The following is a 12,906-nucleotide window of genomic DNA, read 5'->3' as shown; positions in this document are numbered from 1 at the left end:
TACTTGTTAACCCATTTGCGGCACCCACCACATGGTGATTCTTGTTCTTACTCCATCTTGATTTATTGGTGATATGAACATTGTGCCATGACACTCATGTTCTAGTTTTTCGATGATTCACTAGAAGCTGAAGTCTCCTATCTGCTTTTGATTTATTAGCTGTCCAGTTTCCTCCAGTATCTCAGAGTATATAGGTCAAGACCTTCAATTAAGAGGAGAGTAAATTACCGAACTTCTGTGTGCCTCATCCGTAACATAAGGTTGCTAATGTCCACCCACAGGGTTTGTGAGCAGTAAGTGAGATGCTTAGGTTCTTAGTAAATATGAGTTCCTTCTCTTTCCATCCTTTTCTTCTCCGTATTCTGCAATCTCTCTTGGCTAATGCAGCCTTCTCCCATTAACAGAAAACAGCAAGATGTGAAAAAAAGTGGAATCATTGCCTGCTCCTGTGAAAGTGGCTAACACACAGAGTTCCACCTTGGGAAGTATCTGAGTGTTCTTACTTCCAGGACAGTCATCCTCAGTGGATTGGGAATAGGTGTGGATTTATTTCCAGGAATTTCCAGGAGGGGAATGTGTTTTTTAAAGTAATGACTGACACACTTTGTAAATTGTATTTATTGCTATATCTAAGACAAAGTATTCTTAGTTTTATAATGTCTCAAAACTGTTATATAGTAGGATAAATTTTAATTTATAATTTATTTGTAATGTAATTATCTCATAATGCTTAAGAGCTAAATGGAAAAGAAAGAATAATTACTTCCAGTGAAAAATTAAACATTAAAAATACATTGAAAAATATTTTTACAACAATTATTTTAAATTAGGAATAAGAATGGATTCAAGAGAAGTTATCGCTCTAGGAAAAAAATGAGAAATAAACAGAATAAATAAATTTCAGCCAACTTTATTGACAAAATATGACTTTACTTCTTTATTTATTTATTGAAATTGATATATCTATGTCTGTATCTTTATCTATAACTACACTTATCTGTACATCTGAACTCCAGAGACCACAAATTAATTTACAAATAAGTTTTCCAAGTAAATAATTATTAATCTGAAAAAACTAAGCAAGAAATGTGGAAGTAGAGTGACTAGAGATCTGAGAAAAAGATTTAAGAAAGAAACAGAAGCAAGATATACATAAAAAGTGTCAGTACCTTTGCTAATAATAGCTCCTGAGAAACATTTAGTTCAATTCTGAGGAAGCATGTGTCATAGGTACTTGTTTTTCCAAAGAAAATCATATACTGGTGTCCCTGGAAAGATAATAGTTCTAACTCGTGTGATTTTAAAAAAAGGATGTAATATTAAATGGTGAGATGTAACTCAATATCACTTTTATTTTTATTATTTTTGCATGGAAAAATAGTCCTTATATTTTCAAGCTTGTATTATTAAAGAAAAGGAAGAAAATATTCCTTCAAAAATATGATACATTCACTCAGTGATCACCGAAATAGACAAACCTGGCATACAAACCTTTTTAGTGGTTGGCTGCCAAGGAGACAAGGATTCTAAACAGAACATTTTGAAAAATGATCCATACACTTGACCACGATTATGAAAAGTGATGTGAAATTAGGATTCAAACAATGTTTCCCAAAGTAAGGTTATAGGATATTTGAGACACCTTAGAAAGCAAACAATACAAGACCCTAATTTTCTAAATGAGCAAACTCGGTGATGGGGGAGGGATTCAGAGATTGCTGAATTGTCCCAGCAGGCTCTGCCAGGTGGCAGAACCAAGACAAGGAATCAGAAGTCCTCGGCGCTCTTTTTCCTCCACCTCTGTATGTTAGTTATCTCAAGAAAGTAATGAATGAGGAGCTGAATGTTTTCAGAATTTTAACTTATCCAATAAATATTTAAATGACTTTACTCTCCCTTTTTCCTCCATCTTACTATAGAAACACTGAATGAGGGGAGTGCTATATTTCATTCCAAATTAAGAAGTTGTTTTTTCTCCGACACTTAAACCAGGCTGCCCTGGAAGCATGTACATAAACCCATGACACCACACAGCCCACTGCTACAGCACCACTCATCCTTCCTGCAAAGGCCTCCCACTTTCCTGAATTCAGTTAAAAGAGTTATTCTTGGTACAAATCAATGGTGAGTGTCCGAGGTGAAAAGATCTCCCGACTCAAAATGAGTGTCAGTGCCTTCCTGAACCACCGGTAAGAAAAGACATAGATGATTGGGTTACAGGCTGAGTTGAAATAAGCAAACCAGATAAAGATGTCAAAGACAAGGGGTGGCGTGACAAAATTAAGGAGGCTGTCCACCAGTGTGTCGATAGTGAAGGGAAGCCAGCACAAGAGGTATATGCCCACAGCGATACCCAGGGTCTTGGCAGCTTTTCTTTCACGCTTGGCAGTCCCAGCCAGGTTTTTGCTGAGGGAGCTGATCTGCTGGGCCTGCCTGGAAGCAACCACGAAGATCTTTACATACAAGCTGATCATAATGAAGCAGGGGAAAAAAAACACGGGGAAGTTTATCCAGCCCCAAAATTTATTGAACAGCAGCTGGCAACTGCCCACACAAGGCATCTCTTCCAGCCATTGGCTGAGCCCTCTCTCTACTACATCTGTGTAGATAAAGAAGGCAGTATAACCTGCTGGCATCCCCCACCCTGCCAAGATGAACCTGAAAGCCACTTTAACTGTGAACTTGGAAGGATAGAGCAGAGGCTCACAGATGGCACAGTGGCGGTCAATGGAAATGAAACAGAGATGAAAGATGGAGATGAGGCAGAAGAGGGTGTCCAAGTAAGTATGCAGGCGGCAGAGGAAGTCTCCAAAAAACCAGCAGCTCTCCACTGAGCGAACAGTGCTGAGGGGCAATACCAACAGACCCAGAAGCATGTCAGCCAGGGCCAGAGAAAGCAGCAAGAAGTTAGTGGGAGTGTGAAGTACTCTGAAGTAAGAAACAGTGAACACCACAAACAAATTTCCTAGGACTATAATAATTATGCCTACTGCGCAGACGAGGTAGATGGTCACCTGAATACCCAGAGGATGGACTGTCCTGGGGCAAGACCCATTCACCTGGTAGCAGAATGCCAGGGGGTATTCTTCAGCACCTTGGTTGAGGACAGCACTCATTTATGGTTTCTACTCTTCCTCTCTCTGGGAACTGGTCACCTGTTCTTACCAAAAAAAAAAAAAAAAAAAAAAAGAAAGAAAAATTATCTGCTAAACAATTAGAAAGTGAGATCTAGGAAGGAACTAAAGGGCAGTTTGGAAACTAGTACAATTTCTCTAGGTACTGAATCAAATGCACCCTGAAAATCAAATGCAGCATGGGATTCAAGGTCTCATAAGAGTTACTTCTGTTAGCCCTGGTTCATCTGACTGGGCACTTTTGAAATCAGTGTAGATGTTATCTATAAAGAAAGAAAAGAAAGATGTAAGCTAAATGTTTTCCTAAAGAAAAAATAAGCTATTTCACAGTAGGTATTATACAGTTATTGAGAGGGTTGTCTCTTCCATTTTGATAAATTACCTATTTTTAAATGTTAACTGAGATTTAAAGTTATGAGTCTGAAATAAGTGAAAAATTAATTCTTGTTAATAAATCATTACTTGGGTAAAGAGTAATTTCTGGCTCCTCTCTTCAAGAATTAAATAAATTGACAATAAAATCAACAGATTAAGCCTTTTAATTGCATGTCAGCTCTTCCAAAGAAAAGAAGAATTCACCATACAAATAAGTGAGGGAATAAAATTACTCTGTTTCAGTTTTGTCTGCTGCTTGATTTCTAAAGATAACACACAGTGTTTACACATCTTGGGAGAATTATCTGATATGAAAAAGTAGTTTATCTATCTTAACACTAATCTGTAAAATTTTAAGCAACTTAAAGTAAATTGAATTCAGTTTTCAAGCTACTTACAGAGGTAGGAATCAGAATCACTAATGGGAAGAAGTTCTTTTTAGAGCCAGGAGACATAAGTATGCAGAATCTGCTTCCATCCACAAAGATGACAGATGTGCAATCAGTTAATGATTTTATACTCCAAATAGAAACTACTCCTCTATGTGGTGTGTTATGCAAAAGAGCACTGAATAAATACCAAGGGACCTAGTTTGCACTGTTCACAAGTCTCAGTAGTTTAAGATTCCTTCTCAATACAAAATCATCATTTATCCTGCCAATTAAGTAGAGATAAAATTAAAGACACAGGATTTATATAGTCTTTTTTTAATTTTTTTTAGTGCAGTCCTTATATCCCTTCTGCTTTAGGACTATTTGTATACATTTCTCTCAACAAGAAAAATAATTGAGAATAATTGATTTGTGACCCCCACACTGAATTCATCATGATGTCTTTTTTAAGCTCTGTGTTTTGTGCTGGTTAAAGAAACCACAGCAAATGAAACAGTTCACCTGGACACAGAAGTAAGATTCTTGTACTGCTACTACCTAAATCATCACTTATCCTCTTCCTTCCTCTGTCTCTCCATTGATGAGTATCTACAATTAGACTCATATATCTGTCCCTCACAGGGGTATTATCAAGGAAAATAACATGCTCAGCAATATTCCGGTTTCTCTGTTTCCTGGTATCTAAGAAGACGGAATGCCACTTGGTGAAATCATTTCACAGTATAAGTCAAGCTGATGTTGTAAAAATGATAGAATTCTAAGGGCAACACTAGATTACATCAGCCAGCAGGGCCTATAGGAGAAGGTGGCACAGATAAACAAATGAAAAGGTTGGCATGCACCTCCCACTTCACAAACCCCCAGCTAAACTCAGTGGTGATTGTTTAAAACTTGTCTTATACCAAGTCCATGTACATGAAAACAGATCTTTTACTCTAGAATTTAATTGGACCAGGAAGGATCCTGCATTACCAGATATCATGACATTCTTAGTTTACACGTCATAATCCACATGCAATCAGCCAGAAAGCCTATGGCTCTAAATCTAATCTGACCAAGAATCTGTGAAAAATAGGGACAAATGTCTTACAACTGGAATAAGGCCTAAAGAGAGAAACTCATAAAGGTTTTTGGTTCTGGGATATATAATAACAAACCTAAAATGCAATATACTTCAGTAGTTGGATGTGAGCCTTTTACTAAACTTGTTGACACATTCCTTGGGCCTAAAATCCAAGCAGTCTTCTCTAAACCCCAAGCCAGGCTAAATTTCTTCCTCCATACTCCTTAGCTTCTTGCACTATAATTGAATGGCTATGGTCTTTTCTATTAGACCATAAGCCCCTTGAAGCCAGAACTTGAGTTTATTCATCTCTGAACTACAAGCACTCAGAATAGCACTTGGCACATAACAGGTGTTCAATAAATGTTTGTTAAACTGAGCAGCTTTTAATATAGAGAGCAAGGTGTTCTTAGCAGTCCATCCTCCTGAAATGAAGACTACCTTGTTCAACTTGGATAAGTCCTAGAAAGAATTGCAGTATATTAAGAATGATAGTGATTCATTTTTCCTTGGACTGGCCTGGAAAGAGCATGTGGAGCCATTAGGAGATACAATTGAGCTAATTTTCATGGAAACCCTTTTAAATTATAAAAACTTTTGTTAAGGTAAGAAATGATTATGACTACAGCAGAAGCTTCCACTTGCTCCTTCTTTTCTCCTTTATTTAGCTCTGTTCTTAATGAGCAAAAGAAAATGATGATTTACAGAAAGGACCAGCCCATACCCTCAGACCTCAGTTTCTTGATATTAATTCACACATTTTTATGTCATTTTGAGGATCAAATGAGAAAGTGAGTATGTGCTAAATGACTGACTTCCTTTCTTATTCAGTCCTTCAGATTTAGTAGTCCAAATGTCTCTGTTGAATTCCCAAAAAGGAAGGAGAGGGTTCATCATTGAAAGCAAGTTGTAAAATGCTCCTGTCATCATAAGGTGGTCTATTGCCCCCATCAGGCCCTGGAAGGAGGTGTACCTTGGCCTGAAGCATGAGGAACAACATCTCCTGTTCCTTTGATTCTTCACAATGAAAGAATACCTTGGCCTCTGAACATTGGCTTCAGGATTAGGGGCAAAGGAAATCTTCTCCTGAAGAATTAAATGACTGCAATCAGAAGAGAAGGAACCAATATGCTTAAAACTCGATTCAGACTTCACATACCATCCTGCGATAATAGTAATTTACTGAAACATCTCAGGACCTAAATATGCTGTATTCAAATAAACAAATTAGAAGTATTGATCTTGGGAAGCTATAAATATTCAACAGAATACATAGAGGAAGAGGGTACTGGGAATCTAATTGAATAGAGATGTTATTAAAGGTGTTTTGGAGTAATGAGTAGTCTCCCAAAGTAAAGGTAGATTCAAAAAGAAAAAAAGGTTCATAAAAGAATGTATATGAACATTAGAAACCTTAAGATTAGGTGTCCTAAATAGAAGTGCAATGTCATTGGCTAGGTTGTAGAACGGAGGGGGTTTGGTTAACTAAATATTCTACTATTATTATAAGAATTACTACAAAAATAAAATACACTTAACATTAAAACCTATAGTAGCAGTAATAAATTTTTCCTTTGCAAACTGCCAGTATTTTAAGGTTATTATTGTGAAAAGCAACCTTTCTTCCTGCAAAAATTGGCAAACATCGATGAAAAAATTGCTCCAGCCACATATTAACAGATTCAAAGTTTGTATGTTATATTGAGTTAGAAGAGTCCTTCTATTGAAGATCTCATTTAAAAATTTTCCCAATCTGTTAATACATAGGATAGTGAGCAGTATTTCTACATGACCAAACCCTTCTGTAAAGCGCTTAGACTATTGACATATTAGGAAAAGGAAGGGGAGACTTAATTTTTACACTCAGGAAGTTCACTGTATGAGCATAAAAGCTTTATTCTAAATGTTGCAAACATTTCTGAGTTGGAGAGTCTTTTTCCACTATGTACCTCTGCTGGCCTTGTCCCAGACTTTCCTAGCAATACACTGCACATATGACCAAAATCCATAACTCAGTTCAATTTCTTCTTTACAAATAGGCTTTTCCTCCATCTTCTCTCAAAAACAAAAAAAAAAAAAAAAAAGAGGCTCCCACTGTCCAATATCCTTTGTTTTATAATTGTTTATTTCTGTGAATTTGAGTAACTTTCTCCCATTTTACTCAAAGATTCTATATTTTAGTTATCCAGTAAATGTGTTCAGAGATTTTTATGGGAAAGGCACCATGCTAAGCATTGCGGGATACCAAGCTGAGTAATATAAGGACATAGTCTCACACACAAGAAGCTTATAGTCTAGATAAAGAATGAATATACCTGTGCATACCCAACCCTAGTACAAAGTAGGAGTCAGAAGAGATATATTTGCAGTGGTAAGGGGGGCATAAAAGAAAATGCTGGGTATGTTGAGTTTGAAATACTTCACTGATAGTAAAATGAGGAACTTGAATTTTGGGGAAATGATAGGGCTGAAGATAAATATATTTGAGAGAAATATATAGGTAATTAGTAATTAAAGCTATGGGATTAGATGAGATTAGAACAAGGTTTCTCAAACATGGCACTACTGAAGTTTGGGCCAGATAATTATTTGTTGCGGGTGACTGTTCTGTTCATTGTAGGGAGTATAGCAACATCTCTTACCTCTGCCTTCTGAGTGTTGTAACAACCAAAAATGTTGAGGACCACTGGATTAGAGAGACAAAGAGATGATATGAAGGATGGAAAGAAGGTTATAAAGAATAAAATGTAGTGAAATAAGTTCATAAGTAGGAGAAGGAAGAGTACCACTGGATTAGAGAGACAAAGAGATGATATGAAGCACACTACCTGTGTGTAGACACACAGGCCACAAGTATATATAGATAAAAAGTATATATTGAGAAAAAGAAAGAATATATTTCTAAACTCTTTCATTATCCATTCTTCCCATTTAATAAGACAATCCAAGTTTATCAAAATAGTGCAAACCTCACGTCAACTCTTTTTGAAAGAGATTTAAGTCAGAACCAATAAAATCGTAAGTAAATACAACTGCCTGCTTCCTTCTCCCCTTCTGTCATTCACATATTCCACGATTCAGGCTCCCAGTGTTCTCAAGCTTTCTCTTTACTCTTCTTAGATGTAATAATAATCTCAAGAAAGATTTGGAGAAACACTACATGGCTGTCAATGAATGTGATGATCAACTGTGTCTCCTCTTCTTATGTATACAAGAAAAAAAGTAAAAGATCCCTTTCTGATTTAAGCCGAAAGAGTGAAATTAGAAATCTCTAATTTTAGATATACAGGAATCAGCAAGAGAGTTTGCTGATTCCTGTATATCTAATTGGAAGAGAGTTTCTTCTTATTGGAAGTGCCTTCCCCAGAACCCTAGAAATTAACCACTTTGGTAGCTCTGGTATACTCAGAAGGCTAGACTGAGTGCTTCTACTTAGGTCTCTATTATACCAACTGGAAGAATCTCTTTATCTAGTCTACATTTGGGTGGAAAGAGCATCCAAAATTCCCTACCAGGAAAGAATCTTAGACAATAGAGAGCACTGCCTAAGTATGTGCTGGAAATAAGCTTAGGGTGGAAGAGTCAGGGCGGAAGATCCTTCCTGTGACAATCATCCTCACTGCCTTGCGAAACCACGGATAGAACATGCCATATATAATGGGATTGAAAGTGGAATTGAAATAACCCAGCCAGAGGAAGATATTGTACAAATCTTCAGGAGTTGTAAAGTTAATAAAAGGGTCTGTGATGGTCAAGACAAAAAAGGGCAGCCAGCACAACACAAACACTCCCATGACTATGCTTAAAGTCTTGGTGGCCTTGCTTTCTTTTTTGGATGATGTCTTCATTTTGCTCTTTGACCCAACCTGTTTCATCATAGGACCTGTGCAAATTTGCTTAGTGTGCTTCCTGGCTACTGCAAAAATATGTAAGTAAATCCCCACCATTGTTGTCCCAGGAAGAAAGAAAGCTATAAAGGAGGCCAGCACCCCCCAAAGCTTGTTAAATATCAACACACACACGCCTGTACAGTCAATGGCTGCAACAAAATCTTCTGCACCAATTATGTTTAATTCTGAGAACACCAGGCCAAAGGCGAAAAAAATTGGAATAGACCAACTGATGAGCAGGAAGACCTCTATGACAGGGATGGTAATTTTTGTGACATAATGCAAAGGGTCACAAACAGCATAGTAACGGTCCACTGAGATGAAACAGAGGTGAAAAATGGAGGTGGTACAGAGCATGATGTCGCAGCAGCTGTGGACTTTACAAAAGAGATCTCCAAAGTACCAGCAGGATTCGATGGACCTGATCATACTGAAGGGCATGACCACACAGCTCAGCAGAAAGTCAGTGGTGGCCATGGACAGGATCAGGAAGTTGGTTGGGGAGTGGAGCTGCTTGAAGTGGGTGATGGAAATGATCACAACCAGATTACCCAGCATGGTCATCACTATAGCACCAATCATGACAACGTACATGGCAGAGACACTCAGCATAGACCTCACATTTCTAGGACATGAATTGTTAACCAAAGCAAAGCAAAACTGTACTTCTGTGAGATTCCAAAGGTCAGATGAATTCATCCTCTTTGTCCCGTAGGTACTATGACTCTTTTGCAGAAGTGCTGTGCTCCTCCTATTTCTGTGGAAAAAGGGGGAAAAATAATAAAAATCATTGGCAGGGCAATTTTTCAGAGTGGCCCAACTAGCTGTATTTCCAATTCCAAGTTGAGCTCTCTACTGACTGGGAACACTGCTTCCCAAACTCTAATGTGCATATAAATCACTGATATCTTTTTAAAACACAGATTCCGAAGTGGGTATGGGGGTGGGGTTGAGAATCAGGATTTCTCACCAGCTCTCAGGAGATGCCAGTGATGTTAGTCTAAGGACCATCCCTTTACTAGGGAGGGACTAAAGACAACTGAATAAATATTTTCACCCAACTTCTAAGTAACCCAGTTAAAACCACCTAAGTGATCTAGGCAAATGTGTGTTCTGATTACACTAATGTGTAGCCCTTAATCAGGATTTTAAATCTATAGGCAGATCAAGAATTTTCCCTGTCTCACTTGTATTAACCAATATGCTGGATAAAAGCCCCTCGAGAATTATCTGGACCTGTAAAACTATTATTTAATGTTTAGCTTAAATAAGAATTACCATCTAAAGATTGTGTTTCTTTCTTTTTCTTTTTAAAAAATTTTTTCTTGTGGATATTTACATATGCTTTGGTTCCTGCCACTTAATACATACTATTTAATTAAGGAAATATTTATCTGTACAATGTAAACAATATAGTTTTTAGAATTTAGAGCAAAAAAGGGGAAATATCTCAAACGATAGATTCTATAAATCCCTTGGGGTATCTCTTTTCATTTAGCAGGTACATTCATGAATTCAAATTCAGGCTTAAGTCATCTTGTCCACAGATTTCAAGTCTCAGACTGGGAACAAATTTGAGATGCAGGTGTGCTCATTGTTTAAGCTGTCACTTTATATAATTATGCTGTGCTCTTAAATGTAGAATTAATGGAAATGACTCACCCAGAGTGTGACATAGGTTTGATTTGTTTTTCCAGTACCAGGACTGGATGTGTAACTCTGATGATCAATGACAAACATTAGTGAGATCTAAAGCCAGGTTTGAGAAGTGGACTTTGTCCTGAGAATAAATTAAAACTCAATGGTCCATTGAGAAAATGAACTTACAAGCACGTCCTAACAGATTTACTTGGAAAAAACATTAATGAGCAGTATCTTTGAAAATAATATTTAAAATATTTGCTACTATAGCTCAACAATTTTTTCCAACGTGTGTTATTTGAAATCTTAAAATTATAACACATTTTATTTACTCTAGATATATTAAATTAATTTTTCAGATTAGCATTTTTCTTTAGATATATTTTAATTGTACCAATCAAACATTATGCAATTGAGTTGAACGTGAGAAATAAAACATAAAGAAGCAAAATATAAGAAGGACAAAAACTTATTTAACTTTTTTATAAACCGTAGACTATAAATTTTGGAATGCACAGCATAAATTATTTAATTACTTATCATTTTGGTTTCTAAGTTCTATGATATCGAATATAATAAAATCTTAAACATCTAATTACTTTAATAAATTAAATTTATTCTGCCTTTTATCTTCTTTGCTTTTGTGAATTAAATTTTTTTTCTTTAATTCTTTTTAAAATTAGCTGTAAAGATAACTAACGATTACCACAAAATTACTTAGACATTTGTTACTTGTATATACATAGACACAGCATTCCTTATACAAAATAGTACAATCTTTAATACTTCATAGTATAATTTTTGGAGTTGTAAATTTTATTTTTGAAAACCTAGTTCCTGAAAGCATTGACATAACTTCACCTCCTAGGTTTGTAAGGGCAATTGTATTTGTTGTATTTTATTTTATTTTTTTGGAAAACATAATATGAAATAGCTAGACAGTTACAGTATTACTTCATGTTTCTGATGCATGGTTATATATGCAGGGAAATATTTAAACCTTTAAATGTTAGATTAAGACAAAAAGAATAAGATACACATTTACTTTAAAAATTATTACATGAGTGAAATATTAAAGTGATGTTGAAGGTAATAATACTTTTAAGCTCCTGTCTTAAGTTTTTGGCCAAAAATTTTAAAAACAAATAAGAAAATGCAAATATGACTACTGGTCGTCTGCTCTGTTAACAAAAGGAGATTGTCATGAAATTAAATGCAGTTGTTGGATTGTTGTTATTTAAAAGCTGAACAGAATGAGATCTTTTTTTTGTAGATTAATTTCCACAAGAGGTACAGTAATAGACACAGCATTTTTAATAAAATAAAGTTAAACCCAAGAAAATGCAAATATGACTACTGGTCGTCTGCTCTTTTAACAAAAGGAGATTTTCAATAAATTAAATGCAGTTGTTGGATTGTTATTTAAAAGCTGAACAGAATGATCTTTTTTTTGAAGATTAATTTCCACAAGAGGTACAGTTATTTTTAATAAAATAAAGTTAAACCGTCTATGACTTCTCACTTTTATCATGAGAAATTATTTTTACCAATAACATTGCAACAAAGAACCAAATTAATAACAACATTGCAAACAATCACTTAATGAAAACACAGATTGTTTTTGCCAGGAGATAAATAGAATCATTTGCTAACAATTCTGGAGAAGAGCAAGAATTATTGCTTTGTTTTTTGTTCAAATTTAGCTCTTTAAGGAAAAAGATTTCAGAATAAGGAAACAGAAACAAGGACTCTGAAATAATGATTTTGAAAATGTAAAAGTTCCTCAGAATTTCAAAGAAAAAAATGAAAATGGAATTATTTAATAAATTTTTCTCAAGTATTAGATATCTAAAATTCTACTAAGTGTATATATATTTCTCTCAAATAAGAAGAAAAATATTAAACAAATTCAATAATGTGTTTGTATATAAAGTGGAAAAATTAAGAGAGAACACATCATACCTGCTTATCAGGCATGATTTTTCTTCTCTTACTAGTAACATAGCTCAAACATTCTGCTCTGAGACTGTTTCTCTGAAAATAATGATTTTATCTCACACGTACAATAGTTTCTTAGGTAAGGGAGATTATTTGTGAATTAGATTTAAGAAAAATCTGCTGTAGGTCTTCCTCTCATTGCCTCTTTAGAATTTCAGTGATTTTTTAAAATGATCCAGATTTATTTTTATAGAGCAGTGTTTTAAGTTTGGTTCCTTTCGATATGCAAAAAAAAAAAAAAAAAAGGATAAATCTATTTGATCTTTTTTCTTCTCTTAATATATTCTTCTTTGGTTTAACAGAATTTGTTTAGCCGATTAGATATTTCAGAGCTGAAACCATTGAAAGGTGACTTATCTGTTGTGCTAAAGTTTCTTACCATGCAAATGAGCATTATTCTCCACTGTTCTCTT

The 12,906-nt window shown here is 35.3% G+C and overlaps 2 protein-coding genes across 2 annotated transcripts; both read right to left on the bottom strand.

The window, feature by feature from the left end:
• Positions 1-2,029: 2,029 nt before the first annotated feature.
• TAAR5 (trace amine associated receptor 5) lies at positions 2,030-3,151 on the bottom strand. Its single transcript, XM_006915411.1, has one exon. It carries the CDS (start codon positions 3,114-3,116, stop codon positions 2,103-2,105), a length of 1,014 nt encoding a protein of 337 aa, XP_006915473.1. The 5' UTR covers positions 3,117-3,151; the 3' UTR covers positions 2,030-2,102.
• A 5,358-nt stretch (positions 3,152-8,509) lies between these two features.
• On the bottom strand, positions 8,510-9,553 carry LOC102882407 (trace amine-associated receptor 4). Its single transcript, XM_006915432.1, has one exon. It carries the CDS (start codon positions 9,551-9,553, stop codon positions 8,510-8,512), a length of 1,044 nt encoding a protein of 347 aa, XP_006915494.1.
• Positions 9,554-12,906: the final 3,353 nt, after the last annotated feature.

This window comes from Pteropus alecto, unplaced genomic scaffold (genome assembly GCF_000325575.1).
Source record: "Pteropus alecto unplaced genomic scaffold, ASM32557v1 scaffold185, whole genome shotgun sequence".
Classification (NCBI taxonomy): Eukaryota; Metazoa; Chordata; class Mammalia; order Chiroptera; family Pteropodidae; genus Pteropus; species Pteropus alecto.
The sequence above is the reverse complement of the archived record's forward strand: the minus strand, read 5'-3'. Positions and strand labels throughout refer to the sequence as shown.

Bases quoted from the DNA above. Each gene is read 5' to 3' on its own strand.
- TAAR5 (XM_006915411.1), bottom strand. From the start codon at position 3,116: ATGAGTGCTGTCCTCAACCAAGGTGCTGAAGAATACCCCCTGGCATTC.
- LOC102882407 (XM_006915432.1), bottom strand. From the start codon at position 9,553: ATGAATTCATCTGACCTTTGGAATCTCACAGAAGTACAGTTTTGCTTT.